General features: G+C 50.1%; 1 protein-coding gene across 2 annotated transcripts in view; it reads left to right on the top strand.

Moving 5' to 3' along the window:
- Window positions 1–22,979, top strand: part of ACSS2 (acyl-CoA synthetase short chain family member 2) — a 31,551-nt gene that overhangs the window by 3,634 nt on the left and 4,938 nt on the right. The window contains exons 3-14 of one of the 2 annotated variants that reach the window (XM_053993027.1): window positions 13,235–13,326; window positions 13,815–13,918; window positions 14,190–14,262; window positions 15,047–15,122; window positions 16,022–16,136; window positions 17,669–17,707; window positions 19,426–19,563; window positions 19,807–19,977; window positions 21,388–21,521; window positions 21,751–21,883; window positions 22,291–22,347; window positions 22,623–22,703. In XM_053993027.1, coding sequence (XP_053849002.1) covers window positions 13,235–13,326; window positions 13,815–13,918; window positions 14,190–14,262; window positions 15,047–15,122; window positions 16,022–16,136; window positions 17,669–17,707; window positions 19,426–19,563; window positions 19,807–19,977; window positions 21,388–21,521; window positions 21,751–21,883; window positions 22,291–22,347; window positions 22,623–22,703 — 1,213 coding nt within the window. The remainder of the gene's footprint in view (window positions 1–13,234; window positions 13,327–13,814; window positions 13,919–14,189; window positions 14,263–15,046; window positions 15,123–16,021; window positions 16,137–17,668; window positions 17,708–19,425; window positions 19,564–19,806; window positions 19,978–21,387; window positions 21,522–21,750; window positions 21,884–22,290; window positions 22,348–22,622; window positions 22,704–22,979) is intronic. The other variant, XM_053993028.1, reaches the window with a different exon arrangement.

The raw sequence follows: 22,979 nt of genomic DNA, 5'->3' as shown, positions 1-22,979 counted from the left end.
ATTTGGATGAGGCCTGTTCTGTGTGTAACCTGCGCCTCTGTTTCTCAAACCAGTTACCCCAGTTGCAGTGCTGGTAGTGCCTGGTGGGACCAGGGACAGGGGCCGGAGGTAGAGCTTTGTTTTTAGAGTCCCTCTAGCCAAGGAGATGGGGCTTGGCCAGTGCTCCTGGCTTCTGCCATCTCTGGGAGAATGTATTCATCTTCTGCTTTTTTTTATATTGGTATATGACATTACCCATCTAGAAAGGAGGAATAAAGATAGTAAAGGCTGCCAGAGCTTATTGGAACTTTGTTTAACAAAGTAATAAAGTGCCTATGGTTCCTCTTCTGGGCCTACAATAAATAGGACATGCAAATACGAAATTAGGAGGTGTGGTTTGTTTGGTTTGGGTTTATTTATATGATTTGACTTTAAAATGTAATCATGGATTTAGGGCCCTGTAGCCTTGAGTTTCTTCCAATAAAACTTTATATAAGAAAAAAGCAAACAACTATGAGAGCATGTTTAAAATAAATAAATAAAAGATACAAACCAGCCTCACACATCTGTCATATGCACAGATGCCGTGGCAGAAGATGCTGGCTGTTAACATCCAGCCTTTCCAAGGGCTTAATTGGAGCCAGCTTCTACGTGATGCAGTTGGCTCTGCTGCTCCCACTGGCTTCAGGATTTTGGATCATCCTGTGTCACACTGACCAATCAATTCTTTGGTAACTTCCTGGATGACTTGTTATCCTTCCAGTGATGCAGCCTCTTTCAGTGTTCTTCTGGTGATGAGAGCACATTCCTAAATCACAGTTTGTTTAAAGAACAAAATTCACCCCTGGGAAGGTTCCTTTTACTGATCCACATTTGCAGGTGTGTGTATGGTTTGGTTCATGCCCACAGCACTATCCAGGCTCAGCACAGCCCCTTTCCTGATGGGGATCCTCCATGGGAAAAGGGGTGGCCCCTCTCAGCCTTTTCTGAGGTGCCTCCCCAGCAATCCGTGTCATCTCCCTGTTGTGTATGCAGAAGGATAGATTGCTGCTTTTGGCAGATATCAATTATTTTGGAAGCACTGCTGAACAGTACAATGCTCTGCTTCTGGAAATCAGGCACATTATGTGCACCTAAAACAGGTAATAAATTACATTGAATGTATTAGTGTTTCATGAAGCTATAAATCTTGTACCTTCTTCAAGGGCAATGATAGTTGTAGATTCCATCACAGGAAGTGTAGCTCTTTTCTGGTGGGCTTTGAAATCTGCCAGTGTGGGAGAGGGTGACAAAACTGGGTGTTTCAGACAGCATTTCTCATCCTTCCAAAAGGGAATATCCCTGCATCGTGGGGATGACTGAGCTGTGTGGGTAGTGCAGGAGTGGGGGTGGGGGGAGCATCAATAGAAACAGAGAGTATGGGGAGTAGTGTAGTACCCCAGGCATGTCCAAGTCATGTGCTTTCCTGGCTTCTTTCCCATTTTTCCTCTCGCAGTTCTGGGCAGTCACCAAGCAGTGTGTTTAGTGCTGTGTGGTAGCACAAGCAGCCACTGTGTTTGGACACTCATATATTAAGTACAGGCTGGGACAGGAGGGACTCATAGCTTCTCCCCAGGTGTAGCTCCCTGACTTTTCTCCATGGGTGGATGGACTCTCCAACTTTGGCTGTGGGTTGTTTGGAGCAAGGTCGTGATGGGTTTAAAATTAACCGATTTCATGTAACTGCTCTGAATTCCCTACTGTAGGTTGCAGATGAGATACAAAGATGATGCTGCTCCAGGGCAGCATGGTGATGCCTGCTTAAGGGTTTGAGGTTGTCAGTTTGGCCTGAGGGGCAGGGAAACACAGGGATCATGGTCTAAAACTTGTTACCAAGAGCTCTGTGTGTGTGCTGAGACCCATTTTCTCCTGTCATATCTTGAGTTCTTGTGTCCCAAGTGTTTCTGTTGTACTCATGTGCTGCATCCTCTGTTCTGTTCATTACTAGTGAAATCTCCACGGTAGTTCCCAGGTGAGCGGTTGTGCCAAAGAGATGAAATAAATATCTGAGAACAGTAAACTACCTCCTTTAGGCATGTGTGGGGTGTGCTTTCCTGGATGCTGTGAGTCAGCAGATTGAGCACTGTGGTGCTCAGGCACTTGGCATGCTCAGAGTCACTGTTGTTTTTCCATTCCAAGGACTACTTGAAAGCAGAACTTGACTCATCCCTGTCAGGTACACTTGCTGGTTTGTAGGGAGATGCTGGGAAGGGTGATTAGTTTGATGCTTTGGAGATCTCAAGCCCCATTCCTGCTCTGCAGAGCATCTTCCATCCTAGGATGCCAGGCAGGGCAGGAGCAGGGAGCTGGCAAGTGCTCTCAGCCTCATGCTGTTCTGCTCTGCAGTGCAAGGAAGGAGAGGGACAGCTATTAAAGGTTGGTGACCACTTGATTACCCAGTGCCTATGGTCTCCTGTGGTTTTGCCCATTCAGAAGCATCCCTGGATGTGTGCTTCCATGGGAGGACATTCCACATTATTGAAGATTTTCTCTGGAAGTAGTTTTTACTGAGCTCAAATAACACCTAATCCTGCTCCTGGAGACAGAGTGGGATTTTTCTTCTCTGTTAAGTCAAATCTGTTAAGAGAGAAGGCACTCAGGTAGCACTTGGGTGGTTGTTCCGTGGCAGAGCAGTGAGGACAGAGGTTGTTTCACCTCTCCTGCCTGGGAGAGCAGCTTAGCTGCCTTGAATCAGGGGAGCAGCTTTCATTTGAGTTTTGTTGGATCTGTTCGTTTCCAGCCTTTTGCTCAGGAAACCTTTGGTAGCTGCTACTGGCAGGGATACAGCATCCATCCATATAAATACAAGGGATTATCCAGGAAGTATTGGACCAGATAAACAAGTGGGATGTCCATAAGTACCCAGGATTAGATGGCATGTGCCCCAGATAGGGGCAGAAACTTGAATGTGGGATTGCAGAGCTGGTGGCCAGGGTATACTGTGGTATTTACAAAAGGCTGCAGTGCCAAGGGCTGGGAGGTTGCCAGTCCTCCTTTGCCCAGAGAGGGCAATGGAGAGGGTCCTGGGAACCAGTAAATCTGACTTGTATCCCTAGGGGTGCAGTGGAACAGGGTCGCTGGGAGAGGTGGTGGAGCTGCTGGCAGACTGCCGGAGCACGAGGCTGGTGGCACTGAGCACACAGAGATGGCTCTTCTCAGACCACCTTCAGGAGGTTTCTCACAAAAGGTTGTTCAAGAAAGTAATTCAAGTGTGCCTGGAAGAACAGTGTTTTTATGGAGCTAGTTTAGCCTTGCCCTTTACTTCCTCACTTTCAGTGGACACTCTTCAGGGTCAGCAGCAGGACTGCCAAGGGCAGTGTTGAAAGAGAATTGCTGATGGTGGCCAGGCTCCCATGCTGCAGAAGCAGCATCTCCTGCTGCTGTTGCTCCTGGAGGCCAAACATCAGCCGTGGTTCTGACCCAACATGGTACTTTGGTTTAGTCTGAGAGGCTCTTGGCTGAGCTGCTGTGAGCACAAGTGCAATGCTGCTGTGTTAATGACACCAGTGACAGTTTTATGTTCTTATTTAGTACTTTTTCCTCATCCTCCTCATTGCTCTGACTGCTCTCTAGATTCAGCATGAGGGATTTAATAACTCGTGCTGAATCTAGAGCCTTACCTGAAAATGTTGGTTTATGCCCTGTGCAGTGCTGCCTTTCTGCATGGTTCTGGGGGTGTGGTTGTTACAATAACTACCTGGGGCAGTATGAGGAGTGGGTGTGTGCAGACAATGGCACTGGATTTTCTCATGTCTGTGAAACTTTTGTCTTGTTCTGCTGGCAGCTATTACAGGTAACTGGATATGTTTTAAAAATACTTGGTTGCTTTAGGGAAGGGCCCCACGGTTGTGAAGTGATGGCACATTGCAAATATTGGCTGGAGATTTGAAACTTGCGGTGGATAAATGGAGTTCATGGACAGAGAGGATGGTGAACTTCTGTATGGATCCAGGACACAGAAGATCAGAGCCTTCAGTTTGCTCATTGGACTAGAAAACCTGATTATTTTAGCTGTGTGAATGGCTTGTGTGTTCTCCTTTGGCATCCTGGTGTGAATGGAGCAGCAGTGGACAAGGACTCCAGCTACATGTGGGTGAGACTTGCTCCAAGTAGGGGACAACATGCTCAGGCTTTGCCAAAAGAAGTGTGAGTGGGTGCTCGTTCAAAGCATGGCATTTTTCTGGTGGGTTGCTGCACTTGCTGTGCCTGGGGGACTCTCTGTGCCCGGAGCTCCTGGGCTGAAGTGTTGATGGCCAGTGGTTTCACAAGAGCTCTCACCTCCCCCCTTTTGGAGCAGGGTTTCAGTTCTCTGTTTGCATTTCTGCACATCACTTGGAAATGTTGAAATGAGGTGCGGTAGGAAATTGTAAGCCCTGGCAGTTTGCCATTAATACATTTTCATAGATGTCACCTCCCTTCTTCAGGGGAATCCCTCAAGGAAGTTGAGGGCCTTCCTGTTTGCTTTGTCACACTTGGCTACCTGATAGTGCCCAGAGAAACTGTGGCTGTGCCATTCCTGGGAGTGGTCAAGGCCAGGCTGGACAGAGCTTGTAGCAAGCTGATCTAGTGGAAGGTGTCCATGCCCATGGAACCAGATTGTCTTTAAGGTCTCTTCCAACCTAGACCATTAATTTTATGATTCATTCAGTGATAGTGAAGCATGTTTTCCATTCCTGTTGCCACTGACCATCTTCTAAGAGATGTTCCCTAAATGACATTCCAGCAGGTGACACCTGGCCTCCACCTCTCGAGGTTTACGATGCATGAAATTGAAATGTCCACCAAAAATCTGATTAAAAGCTTAATTTCCTACCATGCCCTTCATGGATATTGTTTGAGCCTCCATTGAAATTGCCTTGCCTGGCTTTCTGTGTTTCTAAAAGCTCTTCAAAATTTGGTAGAATGTTCCCGCCAGAGATGCATCTATTTCCCAAAATGGGGCATTTCCCAGCGGCAGGCAGCTTGTTGATTATTTTACTTACAGAAGCTTCATCCAGGGTCTGTTCAACAGCCCAACTGTAAATTGTTTGAACAAGCAATCAGCTGTTTTGTACTGAATATAAGCCCTACTCCCACTGGACTGGTAAAAATAGTCCATGCTCCTTTGAAAACCCAGCTGATGGTAAACTTCTAAAATGTTTCCTCTCATGTCAAACTCGCACATTCTTCTGCAGCATTCAGTGGGTTTGGCTGATGGGGTTACAAGTGCTGGCTGAGGGCAAACTCCATGACATTCTGGGTGAGTCTTGCACATGACCTCTGTTGCAACGCCATATTATTGTTTTGTTTCTTAAAAAGTAATTAAAATTTGCTTTAAAAAACCTCTCCCCTAAATAAAATAGGCAAAAAGCGGTTGTTTTTCTCCACTGGTTGTTTTCTTGTGTTTTAAAGTACTTCAGAAAGTATGAGTTAGAGTTAAGGCTTTTCCTCTTGACTTGGTTGTTACTCAGTATCAAGCAAGTAGGAAAATCATGAAGCCACAGAGAGCAAATTCTCCTTGCTGAGCCTATCAGCACAGAGTGGCTGCTGACACCGTCACCAGGGTATTTACATGTGGTCTGTACAACTTGTAAAATTACTTATCTTGTCAAATGAGTCAGGGTGAGAGTACATTTCCCTTGAAGAGGGATATCCTGGCTGCTGTCGATCCTGTCTTCCCCAAAACTGTTCCTCTGGAGTGTTCTGGCTCTCAGGTGTGAGCACAAAGTGTACAAATCCCATGGCACTGAGTTCACTTGCCCATGTCGGCTGATGAACCAGCAGCATTGGGAGATGTTGATTCCTTTAGAGATGTCTGAGCATTCCACTGCCTAAAGAAAGGGGCTTGAAGTAGATTTTGGGACATAGCCTGGTGTGAGTGGGATAACTGGAGGGAATTTTGGCAGGTGGATAAATAAAGAGTGGTTTTGGAGCAGTGTCCATTTCCACCTGGGCTCTGTGGTGTAGGATCGCTCAGGGTACGGCAGAGTGAACAGTGGTTGGGCTGCACAAGATAAATATTATTTCTTTAGATGCATCTGGTATTTGTTCAGCTTCTGAAAGGCTGCAGATACAAAGAGCAGCTGGGAATGTATTTAATGAGGAGGAAGGACAGAAAGATGGATGTGGTTTTCCTGTGGGACGGTAACAACTGTGCAGGGTGTTGGGTGTTTGCTTTGTAGGCTGCGTGTCCATATAACTGTTTTTAAAGGCAGAGTAGAGGATTGATTCCTTGATCAAAGAGCAAATGCTGACCCAGTATCCCTGTAGAAATAAGCTCCATTTTGGCTGTTCTGTGAAATAGATAGTGCCTGTTTTGGAGTCAATTGGGCTGGAGGGGATGGGCCTGGGGCTGAGCACAGAACATTGTTCCCTGCAGAGCATAGGGCTCCTGCTTTGACCAGCTGATTTGGGTTTCTTAACAGCAATAGGAGCCCATTCATGCTAGATACATTATTAACTTTAAGTTGGGATGGTTTAGCTCAGAGATGGATTTGAGAGTAGAGCTCTCTGTTAGGCCCTACCTAAATGTATGGAGGACACTGGAGTGTAAAACGGATGGATGGTTTTAATGCAGTTGTCAGAGTCAACTGTGTGGATTTAGGCAGTGATGGTAAGATTTTTCTTTTCCCTGGGCTTTCTGTTCCCAGGTTTTCTCAACAATGTTCTCTCAGTGCTGCCAAATATTTCTGAACACACTGGGAAAACCTTTTCACCAGCCCCTCCCAAGCTGAGCTCTCTCATTATGCAACTTCTTCTTTCTTGATCCCTATTGTGATGCAAGAGGATTTAAGCGTGGTGACGGTGGGGTTGAGCTTTCTTGTAAACCTGCTGCTCAAGAAACCTCAGGCTTCCCAGAACTCCTTTGGGAATTCTACATTACTGCAATGGGAGATGGTGACATTAAGCATGGGCTGGGCAGTCTGCCCCATTATTATGAAATGTTCTCATGGAGGTTTTTTGCAGACCTGCTGCAGACCCATCTGTTTGTGCAGTTAAGAGCATTTCCATATTGAACAATCCATGCAAATACCAGATTTTTTTTCTGATGAAAAAGTGTCTTTTTCTGATTATCTTGCACAGCTGCTCTCCCCAAACTTCATGTTTCAATGTAATCTATTTTCTCAAAAACAGATTTTAAAGTCTGTCTTTACTTGAGTGCCATTCCTCACTCAAATGACATAAGCAAGGCTGCGGCGTAGGGAGAAATCCTATTTTTTTTTTCAGTTTTGGCTGCTGTTGTTCCTGAGAAACCAAGATATGTCCGGGCAGACCCTTTTCAGGCAGCAGTTTTTGGGGCTGTCCTAAGAACAGCCAAGGCTAGGTCGTGGCAGGAGGTGTGTGAGCAGCTGACACCACGGTGGCCGAGCACGCTGGGGGCTCTCACTGCCCATGCAGCTCACACGTGAGCACATTCCCCACATGGCTGGAGCCTGGCTGGCCTAGCTCTGCCTGGCATTTTGGCTGCTCTAATTCTGGATGTGGAACGGATCAGGGAGCCCAAGAGCCCTCCTGGCCGCCTCTGGTGACCTTGCACGTGAAGAGCTGTCACCACAGCAGGAAAATTCCTTCCTTTACCTTGTACCCTGCTCTGTGGACAGGCTGCTGGTGAAGCAGGAGCTGGAGATCTCTCCTGCTGCATTTGGTTCCATGTTTAGAAGGGATTTTGGGCTCTGAGCATGTTTTAGTTTAGATGGCAACAGAGATGTTCTACGGTGGACATTCCCGCATTCCCCATCTCTGCTCTACTGGAGTCACAGAATCACACAATTAACTACATTGGAAAAGACCTTTGAGACATTGAGTCTCTCTGTGGTTCCCCACTATGCAAATTGTTCCTGTGACATGGCATCATCTGATGCCAGGGCCTCAGCACCCTCATATGGAAGAATTTCTTCCTAACATCCAACCTAAACCTATTCTCTTTCAGTTTAAAGCCATTGTTTTCAAAAAGGGGGAGTGAGTGATGTGTTCACAGGAGCTTAGAGGAGAAACTTAAATTATCTGCAGCCCCTTTGGTCCTCACTGGGAGCATTTCCAGGGATCAGAGAGGCTTTGGCTTTGTCCTTAGCTTGGTTTGGTCTGCGATTCTCTATTTCTGACTGTACAGATCTGCAGATGGTCTGGCAGATCTTGACACCTTCTAACACTTCACTTGCTTGGCTTCATTTCCTCCTTTTCTCCTGTACATCACCTTCTTCTTGGTGTTGTAGCCCTTGTAAACCACAATTATCATCTTCAATTCCTTTGAAAACTGTAATTGCCACTGATGCAACCTGTGCTTCCTGCTGCTCTGTGCCAATGCCAGGACAGCTTTGCCTAGGGAGTCGTAGTCATCTGTTACTCAAACAAGTAATGCAAATAACTTTTCTTTAGAAATGTGGTGAAAGAGAAGAACCAAACAGTGTTGGTGACTCATTTGCAGGTCAGCTTTGCTTGGTCGGTTTGGGTCTGTTTGTTCTGGGAAGTGTGTGTCCCCATGGCCATTGAGTTCCTGTGCCTCCTGTGTGTTTGTCACCCTATAGCTGAGATGGGCTCAGCTCACTTGGTTAGGTGATGGGTGGGTGAAGCAGACCATGCTTTGGAAAGTCCTGCAGTCAGCTGTGGTGCTTGGCAGAGCACAGTAATTTCTTAACTTGCTTTGGTGCAAATATCCAGGAGAGTATCTGGGAGCAGCGTCCCTGTCCCACGCTGCTGCTCTGCATCCCTGACTGCTCCACAGGGTCAGTGCTTGAGCTAATGGGGCTCTGCAGCAATGCTTGCCTGCTCCTACAAACCACCTTTCCTACTACACTGTGTATGTACAGCAGTGAATCACTTGCTCACCTGCGTGGTGGCTCTAACAGGGAAGCTTAACCTTGATTTACTACCAGGGCATCAGGTGAAACAGCTCTGTGGCTCTGCACCTCCAAGGTCAAACTCCCAGCTGAGCAGGCAGTCTGTGAGCCCCCTGCAAGTGTGGCAGTGCCATAGAGGTGACAAGTGTTCATCTTTCCCACCTGGTGTATTCTTCCTCCCTGTCCATGTGACTTCTCCATGCAGTTGTTCCCTGCTCAGACACTGGCAGGGTCAGTGCCATGAGGCTTTGTGTGTGTCACAGCGTCTGCTGTGAAGTGGGAAGCTCCTTGTTTTAACTGTTGGCAGAAAGGAGCAGGAGGGTAGGAGCTCTGCAGAGCGAGGCTGCCCTTGATATGTTGACAGGGCTCTGTTTTGAGCAGGGCTGGGCACTGCCATCCTGCACACTGCAGTGGTGGTGGTCCCTGATGCCAGGGGTGTCTGGCAAGGATTGGCTGCAGGCAGATACAAAACTCTCCTCTTTGCAGGAAACCTGACTTCTTCAACAAATCACAATTTCTAGGAGAAGACCTGCCTCAGAGGGCCTCCAGTTGTGCATCTATGTGTTTAGTTGAAGAATTTGCATTTACTGAGTCAGCCGGTGGTTCAGTGGAGATCTTAGAATCAGACTGGGTTGGGTTGGAAGAGACCTTAGAGGTCACCTAGTTCTACTCCCTGCCATGGTCAGGAGCAACTTCCACTGTCCCAGGCTGCTCCAAGCCCTGTTCAGCCTGGCCTTGGACACTTCCAGGGATCCAGGGGCAGCCACAGCTGCTCTGGGCACCCTGTGCCAGGGCCTCAGCACCCTCACAGGGAAGAATTTCTTCCTTATGTATTCCATATGGCCAGACTTGTCTTTCTCCAGCTGAGCATTCACACAACATGCAATATGTAAAACACAGGCTTCTCAAGTGCTAAAAGTCTCAAATGCATTCCTGCCATGAGCCAGATGATACTGTAAAATTTTGGATTACAGTTGCTAAATGTAGGACTTGATTTGAAGATGAAAAAAATGTCAGACTCACTGTGCTTCACCATGTATTTCATCTAATGATATATCTGGGATGTTTGGGGAGCTGAGAATTAGATTTTCCTTTCAGAAGAATACTTGCTGTTAGAACACAGATTGCATATGAACAATTGCAGCAGCGCTGCTGCCAACTATTTTCACCAATAGATCTTAATAAAATATATATTTGGGGAGTGTTGGATTTGGTGGGGTTAGAACAGCGGAGGTGAGTTCTGCGGTGCTGTTTTCAGAAGAGTGAGGTTTATTTTTGAAGTTTCATTTCTTTTTCAATTGAATTTGGATAAAGGAGTCCATGTGGGATGCTCGGAGCTGACAGCTCTTGCTTATGTCAGAAGGGCACCATTGGGAAGATGCTGCTGGCAGAACTTGGATGCCACGAGTTTACAGGCTCGGTTTTGACGCAGAGAGTACTCAATAGCATGCAAGTGGGCATTCCTTTAAATGTCCTGTCTGAAATCCATCATTCACTGGGCTTTTGTGCCAGAGCAGAGGCCCTGGCAGTCTGAGTGCTGCTGTAGCCTGCTGAGTACAGCTGTGGGCACTCCAGACTATTTTCAGAGGCAGGGAGATGTAAAACAATTGCCTGCTCTTGGGAGACTGCTCGAAGCCTTGGCTGGAGATGCATTGAAAGGAGGCATCTTGTCCTGTAGAAACAAGGACATGATTTGTTTCCCATTGAACAAAAGGTCTTCTTAAAATCTGAAGCCTAAGGTTTGCCTGCTGGTGGTAGGGGAGCTGTTTTGCAGTCACGCAAATGGATGGAAAGGACTTTGAAAACCCCCTGAAAATCCTTACAAAAGTTTTAACTTCTCTTTGACTCTGCTCTGTGCTTTTCCTGCAGTGCCTTATGCAAGAGGCCTTAGTTCCAGCATTCAGGACGAGCCTGGGTACATTCCTTGGCCTGAGTGTCCCTCCGAAATCCTGCCAAGGAGGAGGACCTGGCGTGTTTGAGATGTGCCTCTCTTGTGCAGGGAGGGCAGGAATGTCCGAGCGGTGCCTCGTGCCGGGTGGCGCAGGGCAGCTCTGTGTCCCTCATGGGCACCGTGTGCAGGGCTGCTCCCCTGGGAACCCACAGCTTGGCTGACCTGGCTGCCTCTCCCCTTGGCTGCTCAGCCCCCAAATAGCACACAGGGCCCTGGGCAGCCTGTGCTAGTCTTTCCTCCTAATGTGTTCCTCTCTTAGTAAAGGCTGTAATTAGATCCTTCGCTGGGCCAGAGCACGGACAAAGGGACATCCTTCCTGCCCTGTTTGTTGACCTGGGGGCTGGTTTGCACAGGGCCTGCCTGTGGTGCCCAGCAGACCCCAGTGACCTTTAGATGAGGGATTAATGGGCTGGGATGCTCCAGCTTGCATTTGGAAGCATTGTAATTGTCTTTTAAGAGCTATTCCATAGCAAGGCTCGTGGCTGAGGGGAAAGCTGCACACACAGTGATCCCGTACATCTGGACACAAGCAGGTTTGCACAGCACCAGCCTTGATGTAGGTGCACAAAGGAAAACCTGGATGGTGAGGGAAGGCAGTCAGTGTGCAGCCAGACACAGCAGAAGCAGATGCTGTTCTTGTGAGCCTGATCAGTTACAGCTGCTCAGCCCAGCACTGGAATCAGCTCTTGCATCTTTGACCTCAAGTAACAGAATGAAAAAGGAAACTGATTTCCTGGTTTCCCTTTCCTAGCTGAGAGTCCTGCTGTAAGGGACCTTGACTAATAGTTTCACATGTCATTTAGCTCAAAGTGATGCTTCTGGCTGTGATGGGAAAAGGAGAGGAAAATGCTGGGATGTCAAGGCTGAGCCGCCTGCCTTAGACACTTGGTTCACGTTCCCACGCTTTGCTTTAGCTTTGTATTCTTGTGTCTCTCCCCTTTGCACTCAGAAGGGGCCAAACTTGCATAAAATATCAAGCAGGGAATCACCCTTCCAGCAGCCAGTGGTGGGAAAATTCCCTGTCCTGTGTCAGTGCAGGTATCCATGGTCCCAATTGCTGCAGAGCACTGTGGAAGCCAGGAGTATAGCTGCGTGTCAAGAGGGATAAGGCAAGTGTGTAAGCAGCAGATCCACAAATGATGATCCAGGTGTATCCACCACTTTTGGAACCCCTGTTCTACATGGGGCAGGAGCAGAGCTTGTATCAGTGAGGCTCTCCCAGCTCTTGTGGTTTCTCTACCAGGACCTTGTCTGCCATTGGAGCATGTGGTCACTGTTGTGCTGGCACAGAATGGCATGATTTACAGCATTACTTGGGAAATTAGGATGTTGCTTTATGCATTTCTGCATCCCAGAAGCCTTCCTGCTGTTTGTGTTGCTGGGGGAAGCGGTTGGTTTTTGTTAGAATTCCGTACTTAGTTTTGGAGTGCTCTGTTTGACATGTTGAAGAGGTGACGTTTCTGTTTCAGAGCTAGGCAGAGCCTGGCTGCAATCCTGAGGGAGCACATGGCATGGGGGTGCTTCCTGGCCTCTCCCCAGCACCAGTGGCACTTTTCATTTGGCTGCACACACTAAGGGGACACTTTTCCAGAAGCGCTGGCAGCTGAGAGAGATGTGATATCCCTATTCATCTATGGATCAAGAGTTTCTGTGCTGGCTGCCTTGGAGACACTCTGTGTCCTTCCAGGGCGTAGGAGACTGCTGTTTCTCCACTGTGAAGTCATGTCAAATTGTTTATGAATCTCCTGATACTTTGGGAGTGCCACCTGATTTGCATGGCTGAAGTGTTGAGTCACATCAAAATTAGCTGGTTTTTACTTCAGTAGTAAGTCATTTCCCTGGGGATGTGACATTCCTGTCCCTTGGCTCTCCTTCCCATCACAGTCTGGGCTGCAGGAACCTGGAGCTGGTTCACAGAGGAGCACAGGGAGAATAAGGCATGACAGTGAGCAAACATACATGGGTGTATTTATATATGACCTTGGAAAACAAGACAGGCCTTGGCATGCCATCACAGCCCATCAGATGTCAGGTATTTGGGGGCTGGGTGTTGCTGCACGATGGGCCATGTTTCATGGCGAGATATCTGCAGGCACAGTGAGCACCCAGGAGAGAGGGAGCCATGCCATAAATCCCAGAGTGCTCCTGAGCCTGTGCACTCTTAGCTTGGGTTCTTTGTTAAGCTTTGGACTCTTCTTACCTCTCTGAAAGTGCTGGTATTTCCATTTCACACATTCAGTTGCTTTCAGTAGTGATCTACACAGCGCTGGGCACTTTGAACTTAATTTTCCTACTATTATGGAACTTTAGCCCAGAACTGGATTTCTGGAGTTTGGTTACTCTATGCTCAGAAGGGCAGGTGAGGACATATTTGTTGGCCAGAGCAGTTTTCAGTGTCACTCTTACCTTGTACTGCTGCACAGTGACAAAGATTATCTTGCTTTTCCAGGGAAGGGAATGAACCTGGGGATTCCACGAAGATCACCTACCGTGAGCTGCTGCACAAAGTCTGCCAGTTTGCCAATGTCCTCCGCAGCCAAGGTACACAGCTGGGGCAGCAGGAGCACTGGATACTGGGGAGGCATTTGGCCAAGGGTTTGGAGATTGGGGTCACTGCTTGTGTGGTTGCCAGTCTGTTGAGTAATTCTCATCAATTTGTTCTGCAATGCACAGATTCATTCCTGGCTCTGTCTGTGAAAACTGATAGTGCTGATCATATCAGCTGTACAAGGAAGAAATCAGTGCTCAAAACTCTGTGCTCTGGGGTTTTCCAACAAGCAGTAGGCTCTGGTTACTTTCCTGCTTCCTTCAGGGAGGTAGATGAGAACATGGATCATTAGTCATCATCTGTCAAGAGCCATAGTGCTTGAAAGGCAAAATCCAAGGCTGCTTCAACTCCAGCTCCAGCTGAAGCTTTATTGTGTGCATGTAAATGTGGAATTAAAAAAAGTTATTTATTTCTATGTCCTGTTCTTTTGCCATTTAACATGTTCATTTTGACAAATGCCATGTTCACTTTCCCTCCATAGGGGTGAAAAAAGGAGACCGGGTTTCCATCTACCTGCCAATGATCCTGGAGCTGGTCGTAGCCATGCTCGCCTGTGCCAGGATTGGAGCTCTGCACTCTGTTGTGGTAGGGACAAGCTCTTGGTGCTGAGCTCTGAGGGGAGCAGCTCTTGGTTTTGGGAGAGGGGCTGGAAAGATGAGTACTGACCCTGAGATGGATGGAAGCTCAGTTAAGACGCTGCCGTTTCCCTGCATTAACTGTGCAGTGAGCTCCTTTGGCTCTTTCCATCAGTGCCTGGTGCTGAATCATTTGCCTTGGGTGAACAGCACAGCAGCTGTGGGGTGTGGGGCTGGGTTTCTGTGTCTCCTTGCTGACTCTGCTGTATGCTCTCTGGCAGTTTGCAGGTTTCTCTGCAGAATCCCTTTGCGATCGGATCCTTGACTGCGGTTGCTCTCTCCTCATCACGGCAGGTAAAACACACGTCTGAGCAACTCTCTTCCTGTTGTCTGGCTGAAAGATCTTTATTTTAAAAGCTTGGAAGTGGAAGAGAGAAAGCCAGTGCCTAAGCTGAGCCTCCCAAAGCAGGTGCAGTGCTGTAGCTGTTCCTGAATGCTGCTTCCCACTCCAAACGTGGCGAAGCCTCTGAGCAGCCCCTCAGTTTGTCCTGTAAAGCTTGATGTCACCAGCTGCTAATAGAATGTTTCCAAACACTTCTCATCCATGTTTCTCCTGAAAATCAGCCAGATGTTTGCAAGATGTATCATGAGGGAGGCCTAATGTAAGAATTCCCACCCTTCCCAGTTGTAATGACATTTCTGCTGCAGCTCTCAGCCTTGTAAAGCAAAGGATCAAGAGTGTGGTAGTAGTTGCATGTAAACCCACTGCATTTCCTAGCTGTTTTTTCCAAAAGTGCAAGAAATAGTGTTTTTATTAATTCCCATGGCATGAAAAGGACCCACTAAACTGCAGTCTATGTTCTGGATGCATTGGATTATTTTCCACAGCATATTCCCAAGAGATTTTCCAGGTCAAACTGGGACCTCTCCCAGAGAAGGAATTCCACCGTGTCTTCTGGCATCTGTTTCTCTGGGCTAAAAGGGTGCATTAGGAGAGCTTTCCCATCAGCTGTTTGTCTGCTTCCTCTCACTCCAGTGCATGAGTCTGCTCTGCCCTCCTGAAAGTGCTTGTTGCTCCAGCTGTCCCAGGCTGCCTTGGCTGGGAAACCCTTCTGATGTTTCCCTCACCATTTTGCAGATGCCTTTTATCGAGGGGACAAACTGGTCAACTTGAAGCAGATTGCAGACGAAGCCATCCGGAAATGTATAGACAAGTAAGTTTGGATTCCTTTGTAGAAAAGGGCATTGCTGCCAGAATCTGCTTCTGCACAAGTGGGAGTTGTCATAGGTGGGCAGACTCTGCAGCAGGTCTGACACAAACAGTCATCAGATGTTACAGAAAGGGAAATAATCCTGGTGGAATGACTTTGCCAAGCTTACAGACACAGCATCTGTGTAGCTTGTGGGAGACTGAATGTGGGTTTGTGTGTTAGATCAAACATGGAAATTCAGGGCACATAATCTGCACAATAGAAATTCAAACTCTTTAAGAAAACATAAGTCTTTATGTCTGTAAAAATAGGTACCTGGGAGGACAGGAGTGATCCTGAAGCTGGGAATTAACTGGTGGAGACTGTGCTGATACCCTGAACAGGGTTGAAGGGAAATAAGATCATTCTGTCAGTGTTCTGTAGGCTGTCTTTTCCCTCATAAGGGGGCAAACACCTACACCTTTCCTTGATGTATAATCAGGCTTTGGAAGCCTTTCCTCCCTGTGAGACAGTCAGTCATGCCTAGGGGTTGGAGCAGCCACTAACATCTCCTGGTAGGAGAGCTTGTTCCTGGTCACAGGCAGGCAAATTTGGGATTTGTAAGGAATCTCCACAGCAGTATTCTGGGAGAGAGACTTGTGAGACCCCCACTTCCTCCCAGGAATCACACCTGATAAATCCCCAGTAAGCTGTACACAGACTGTTCCTGCTCTTTAAGCTGGTCCTGTGGCTGGTGTCCTTGGAAGTTCACGGTGTACCATGGAGTTTGCATGGCAGCAAATGCTCCAGCTCAACAAAAGGAGCTCCAGGCCCCTGCCCTGCCTCCTGTGCTGCCTGTGAATCCCAGGAAGGACTGGCTCAGCCCCTGAGCAGCCCAGTGTGACAGCTCCTGCCTTTTACAGGGGATCCTCTTTGAAAAAGTGCATCGTGGTGAAGCACCTGGGCAGGGAAGAGATAGCAGTGGACGGGACCTGCAGCAAGTCTCCTCCTCTGAAAAGGCTGTGCCAGGAAGTGCAGGTGTGTTCCTGGTGGGATGAGAGGGGGGTTTTATTACCATGAGCCAGAGACCAGCAAACTGATCAGTGCAAAACCACTCCAGTGATTCCCTGAACACTCCTGTTCTGTTTTCACCCCTCCTTGCTGAAGTTGCCATGTGAGTGGTCTGAAAAATGGTTCATTTTCCTCACCAAGATCCTCTCCCTGCTACTTCCTTTAACACCCTCACAAGCTGCCAGCCCACAGGACCCCATGGTACATCTTCCAGAGCCACTAGGGACAAGAGACCCATTTTCCTCTGCCTAGTACAAGGCTTTTCCTTCCTGACCCTTTGTCTCTCTCCCCTTTTGTGCAAAGACCGATGCTGTGCTGCACTGTAGCTGTGGCAGTGGCAGCAGGAGAGGAAGCCCAGGAGATTTGTGCTCACATCTGAGTGTGAGCTCAGTGCAGCCCCGTGACAGGGCAGCAATCCTCTGCTGAGAGCAGTGCAGGGTCTGTGCAGCTGCCACAGGGACTCTGACAGCTCTTAGGCTGGGGCTTTCCTTTGCAACTAGAGATGAAAGGATGTGGCCCAGAGGCATGTGGTGAGAAGGGGGTGGAAGGAGGAGAAGGTGTCGTGGGGCTCTGGCTGCCTGCTGACATCCCAAGGCTGCTGAGCAGCCCTGCTGTGCCCAGCCCTTAGCTGCTCCAAAGGTTACTTTCAGCTACCCCACAGCTCCAAATCTGGCCATGCTGTCTTCTGTCCCTCTATGTTGGGTGATTATTTGTGCTGAGTTACCCCCAGGCTGCTGCTGGCTCAGAAATGGGTTGTGTTTGAGCTTTAGACTCTGCTTTCAGGAGGAGTGGTCTGTGCACATCCCTGGAACAAGAAGTCCAGCAGATTCTCTGCCTTTGAGTTATTTTCCCTCGTTCATCCATGTTAATTTTATTGGGGTGTTGCTCTTTGTTTGACAGCCTGGCCATGTCCCCTGGCCTGCTCTGCCCTTTCTTTTGTGAGGGCAAGGTAGATGCAAAGGAATGGGAAAAGTGGAGCAGACCAGCCTTCCTGGGTGAGGTTTCCCTGGTAGGGTGATTGCAGGGCAGCCTGTCTCTGTGCTGGTTCCAGTAGGTGAGGTGAAGATTTTGTGCAGAATGTCCTGGGGAGAGGCTGAAGGGTGTCTCTTACCCTTTGGCTCTCTTTACTCGTTTCCATACTTTATTAAGGATTCTTTCCATCATGGATGCGTTTTTACTGTGCCATTGGCTTGTGTGAGGCTATTGGATGGTCTGTGGGCTGTGTGCTGGCTCTGTGCCTCTGTTCCCAGCCAGCCATGTGCAGGGGGTAGCCTTGGGGACCTGCCCTGGGGGCAGCTGGTACCCTGGGAAGGTGATGGAAATAGGCAGGCTTCTGCTCAGAGGGCATCTCCTGGGCTGGCCCTGGATCTGAGCATTTTCCAGCCTGCCAGGGTGATTTCCAGCATCCAGGCCTGTGGGCTTCCAGCTCCCTGCCTGCAAAGCTTGGTGTGGATCCTCCCCTTCTCAGATTTCACACCCTCTTTGTGGATTTTTAACAGGAAAAAAAGACTGAAAGCTCACAGAGACTCCATCCCAAGGTATTTACACACAGCACTGCCTTCCTCTTTTTGGCACCTCCCTTCTGCTTCCCATGCAGCTCCCCACCTCCCTTAACTGCTCTGGCTGCCCAGCCACACGTGCCCTCCTAACCGTGGTGCCAGCAGCTGCATGTCAGTGATAGACCCTCCCCAGCTTGGCAGAGCTGCCCACGGCGTGGGGGTGAACGCAGTGCCACCAGGGCTTCCAGAAACAGGCCACATCCGTGAGCCCTGGGCACAGCCAGTGTGCTGCCCGGGGAGTGCAGAGCCACTGGGCTGCAGTGTCAGCATCCAGGCCAGGGTTTGGCTCTCTGCCTTTCAAAAGCAGCTCTCACAATGCACTTCCCTTTGTGGGGAGGCTGGCAGGGGTCACCTGCAGCTTCCTGGCCACAGGCAGCAAACCTGGATCTCCAGACCCAGCGTGTGGACTCTGCCTGCCTCATCCAAGGAGCCTCTGGACCCCCAGGGCAGGCAGGCAGAGACACACAGTGCCATGGGTCTGACCTCCTCCCCGGGGCACTGGAGGCTGGGTGCTAAATCAGGAATCCTTCAAGGAGGGATGTGAGAGGAAACTGCTAGATAGCCTTGGGCTTGTTTACCTGGTGCCTTGCTGGGAGCTTGCTGGTGGGACAGAATTGTGGAAACTGCTTTGCCAGGTAAAACCAGAAGCCCTGAGGGTCCATGAAAGCTTTCCAAGTGGGCTGAGTTGTGCCAAACTGTCAAGCAGCTGGTGTCCCTTGCACCACATCTGCAGGATCTGTGTGCTCCTGATGTCTCATGTGCCTCCAATGTCTCATGAACATCTTCAGGGCTGCAGAGTCATCTTGTGGCTGCTCCCTGTGCACCCCAGCTGAGGGAGCTGTGGCGAGTCTGGCTTTGTGAGGAGGAAATGTGCAGGGCTCTGGGTCAGGTCTTGCTCTCAGAGAGATGTGAGAAGTGCAGGTCTGAGCTGAGGCTGGGGCATGTCCCCTGCCCAGCTTCCCCCAGGCTTCTCTGAGGAAAGGTGAGAAGGTCAGGGGAAGTTGTCTTGTCCTGAACTGTGCCACCACCTGGAGAGGTGGGCAGCCAGAACAACCATCAGGGTGACCTCTGCCCATCAGCCACAGACTTGGTGGCTCTGTCACAGTTCTGGCATCTTCAGTCAGCCAGTGCTGGATGGCTCTGCACTGATGCAGTCACTTCTTACCTGGGTAGTTATTACCTAAAAACCCAGAGAACAGATATTTTTGGGGGCCTGCAGGGCCAAGCAGTGTGAGCCCACAATGCTGCTGTTCATCTCGAGCCGTGCTGCCATCAGGGTCCCCACAAGGTGTGTGGGACGTGTGGCTGTGCTTGCTGCTTGGCTGTGGGACTGCAGCTCGGGGCGGCCCCACAGGGCAGGAGGAGCCTGGTTGTGGGAACAGCCCAGGGCAGCTGCTGCCAGCCTCTGCTGGCTGCTGCTGCCACCCACGGGGATTCATCACCATTACCTGTGGTCTGGACACTGCTTCAGACACGCTCTTGCAGCCAGACCATGTTTGAAGGTTTTCCTCGTGGCTGTGGGCTGTGAAAAGGAGCTTTGGGAGTGGGAGCTGCAGCTCTGGTGCATGGTTTGCAGCAGGCTGTGCTGTGAACATCCCCCTCGATGGCCCGTGAGGGGGGCGAGGTTTGGGCTGTGCTCCTCATCCCCCCTCTCTTGTTTTTGGACAAGCCTGTTTCTAATCTTGTGCTTTCCTCAGACCCCCTGGAACCCAGCCATGGACGTGTGGTGGCATGAGCTGATGCGTGGTGCCAGCACAGAGTGTGAGCCCGAGTGGTGCGACGCCGAGGACGAGCTCTTCATCCTCTACACGAGCGGCTCCACTGGCAAACCCAAGGTGTGCTCCCAGCTCCCTGCACGGGACAGGCTGAGCCACAGGAACCCCTCAGCTGGGGGAACTGGGGAGAGGGGAGCTGGGAGGCCCCAGCAGGAAGAGAAGCCACAGAGGTCTTAGAAAGGGGCTGTGCTGCTCATTCCTGCTCAGCTGCTGTTGGAGCTCAGCAATGCTCTCAGCTGGGCCTGGCAGGGTGAGGGTGATAGTGGGAGCTCACCCTGACATTCCTGTGCCTTCTCCTCGCAGGGTGTGCTGCACACCGTGGGTGGGTACATGATTTTTGCTGCCACCTCCTTTAAATACGTGTTTGATTACCAACCTGAGGATGTGTACTGGTGCACGGCCGACATCGGATGGATAACGGGCCATTCCTACCTCACCTACGGCCCCCTGGCAAACGGGGCCACCAGCGTGTTGGTGAGTGCTGGGTGCCAGTGGCTGCTTTCACTCCAGGAAAAGGGAGATGGTGGTGCTGAGCTGCATCCCTGCATTGCTCTGTGATGGTGTGCAGGGCTCTGTAAGGAAGGGTGTGACGGGGTCTGCTTGCTTGGAATGACCCCAAAATCGTAGAAGTCCTTGTTCCCCTAGCCTGGCAGCTGAAAAAGAGGTCTGGAATGCGTGAACTCGAGTTTTCAAGGTCGTTTATTCTTTCTTATCTATAAAATTCTCTCTCTGACCTGCCGAGGTCCGTCTAGTAGAGAAACCATAGAAGTCTCTCCTGAGCCTTGGGCGGCTCCCACATTATATACTCAAAATTACATGTTGCATGTTGAGAGATTTGTGCCAATGCCCACCACCTATGTTAGACAGTGAATCTCTACCTTAAACCAGTAGAAGAGTGTCACCATCACAGCAGGACATGGAGGACAAGACAAAGGAGAAAAAGGCTAGGACACTCCCAGATTCCTCCATCTTGTACCCCTGAATTACATTCTAAAAACCCCAAAATTCTACTTTTCCACCCTGTGTCAATTCCCCTATTACACTACTCAAACCCTTGTGACTTGTGATTCCTCATACAGAGTTGGCAGCCTCTCCCATGGGCTAAAATGGAAGCCACAGGTGTTTTTGACTTCTTGCCAAGGTCCCCGAGCCCCCTGCCAGGGTCTCGAGACAGCCAGGGCAGCCAGAGGGATGTCCTGGACTCAGACAAGAGTGGTGCTCTCCAGGGAGGGCATAGTGACTGCTCGGGGGAGTAGTTTGTGGTTGGCTTTTGGCTGGTTAATTTTTTCAAATGTTCCCCTGTTTATTTCCCATAAAAGTACAAGCCTTGTGTACCAATGGAGCCGGGCCTGCTCTGACTTAACACAAAAACTCAATCAGGGAGTGATGTTTTCCCTGCTGATGCTGATTTGACAACTTGTTGTTTAACTCCTGTGCCTGTATCTCTCTTGGCAGTGTAACAGATCAGGGAGCCAGAGACCTGTGCCCAAGAATCCCCAGGGAAATACAAGCAGGAAAATCACTGTTATGTTGGGGGAAGCCTTTTGGGAGTTCTTGATTCTTTGGCTTGTGATTCTGTCACAGTGTTTTGACCTCTTGCCCTTTGCCACGTGGGCAGGGTCAGTTGGGCTGGTGGGACTGTGTCACTGTGGTGGCCACTCAAGTGCCTGTGCTGCAAGGGGGTGTCAGGGGACATCTGCTAGGATGAGGGGAATGACATCTGCCCAGTGAGGAGGGATCCTTGACCTGGGCTGGTTTCACTGTGTGATACCCCTATAGGGACATGCTGGGGTCCAGCTGCTGTTTGGTTCCTCCTACTTGGGCAGGTGCTGCAGGGGGGGAGCAGTGAGGAACAGCTGTGTCACTGCTCTGTCTCCTGCTCAGTTTGAAGGTGTCCCCACCTACCCAGATGTTGGCAGAATGTGGAGCATCATTGACAAGTACAAGGTGACCAAGTTCTACACAGCACCCACGGCCATCCGGCTGCTGATGAAGTACGGCGAGGAGCCTGTCAAAAAGTGAGTGCCAGTCCCAGTGGAAGGAAGACGTTGGCTTTGCACAGCAGGGTTGAGTGGGAGATGCCAGAATGACCCAGGTCTCCTCTCTTCCCCTGAGTGCTGAGAAAGCTCTGACCTGTATCTGGCAAGTCCATTTTGGGTAGCCCAGGGGTTTCTACAGGCTCTGCTGTGCAGCAGGCTCACAGCTCCATAGCCTGCTGAGCCCCTGCCAGCCCCCTCCTCTCTGCAGGCACAGCAGGAAGTCCCTGAAGGTGCTGGGGACCGTGGGTGAGCCCATCAACCCCGAGGCCTGGCTGTGGTACTACCGTGTGGTGGGAGAGGAGAGGTGTCCCATTGTGGACACCTTCTGGCAGACAGAGACGGTGAGTCCTTGCTGGGTGTCCGTGGCACCTCTCTGTCCCTTGAGCTCCCTGCAGGTTTCCCATAGTGGGGTTTGGGGTCTGTGGGGACTACTTGTTTGCCCTGCCCAGGAAACTCTGATGTGCCCCTTCTCTTTCTATCCTGGAACTCAAGCAAGCTCCAAAGGAGAAACCTTCCTCTCCAAAGGGTCTCTTCCAAAGTCTGCTCTGGACACTGCTCTCCTGCCTCTCTTTCTCTCCCCCAGCTCCAAAGCTTTGTGCCCAGATTCCCCATCCACTGCCATATCCTTCCCATCTCCACACCTGCCCTGAGTAGCCCTGACTGGGATGTGCTGTGCCCAGAGCTGATGGCACAGCTGTGGGATGGGCTGGCACGGCCCAAACTCACTGGGTTTTGCCTCTCTTTGCAGGGAGGCCACATGCTGACACCCCTTCCTGCTGCCACCCCCATGAAGCCAGGCTCTGCTGTGAGTACTTGACTTCTCCTTCCCAGGAGCCTCAGCAGGGCCCTGTCTGTGCCATGGCTGGGTGGTTGCAGCCTGCCAGGGGGCAGAGGGACAGTGGTGCACGTGGGGAGGTGACCACCACTCAAATCCCAGGCCCCGTGCAGCCACACTCGTGGGCCCCATGTACCACAGCTTTCCAAAGCTGTCCTTGCCCTGCCTCCCACTCCCTCTGGTTAATGGGGGTCTAATGCAGGGATTCACCTCCATCTCTCCTTTCTCCCTGGTCCTCATGGCAGACATTCCCCTTTTTCGGTGTGGTCCCTGCCATCCTGAGCGAATCAGGGGAAGAGCTGGAAGGAGAAGCAGAAGGTTACCTGGTAAGGAAGGGCTGATCTTCCCCACCCTCCCTTTGTCCATTCCCTGTGAGCTCTGGGACATTCCTGGTGTAATACCCACATCTTTTGGCCCAGGGAAGGGGTAGAGTCACCATCCCTGGAAGTGTTCAAAAAATGTGTGGAGGTGGCACTTGAGGACATGGTTTAGTGGTGAATGTGGGTGATGGTTGGACTCTTCCAGCCTTAATAATTTGTGATTCTACCTCCACTAACTCTGGTCCACACACACTAGGGTGGTGGGAACTCCCTCCAAGGCCA

Source organism: Vidua macroura, chromosome 17 (genome assembly GCF_024509145.1).
Source record: "Vidua macroura isolate BioBank_ID:100142 chromosome 17, ASM2450914v1, whole genome shotgun sequence".
Lineage (NCBI taxonomy): Eukaryota > Metazoa > Chordata > Aves > Passeriformes > Viduidae > Vidua > Vidua macroura.
The sequence above is the reverse complement of the archived record's forward strand: the minus strand, read 5'-3'. Positions and strand labels throughout refer to the sequence as shown.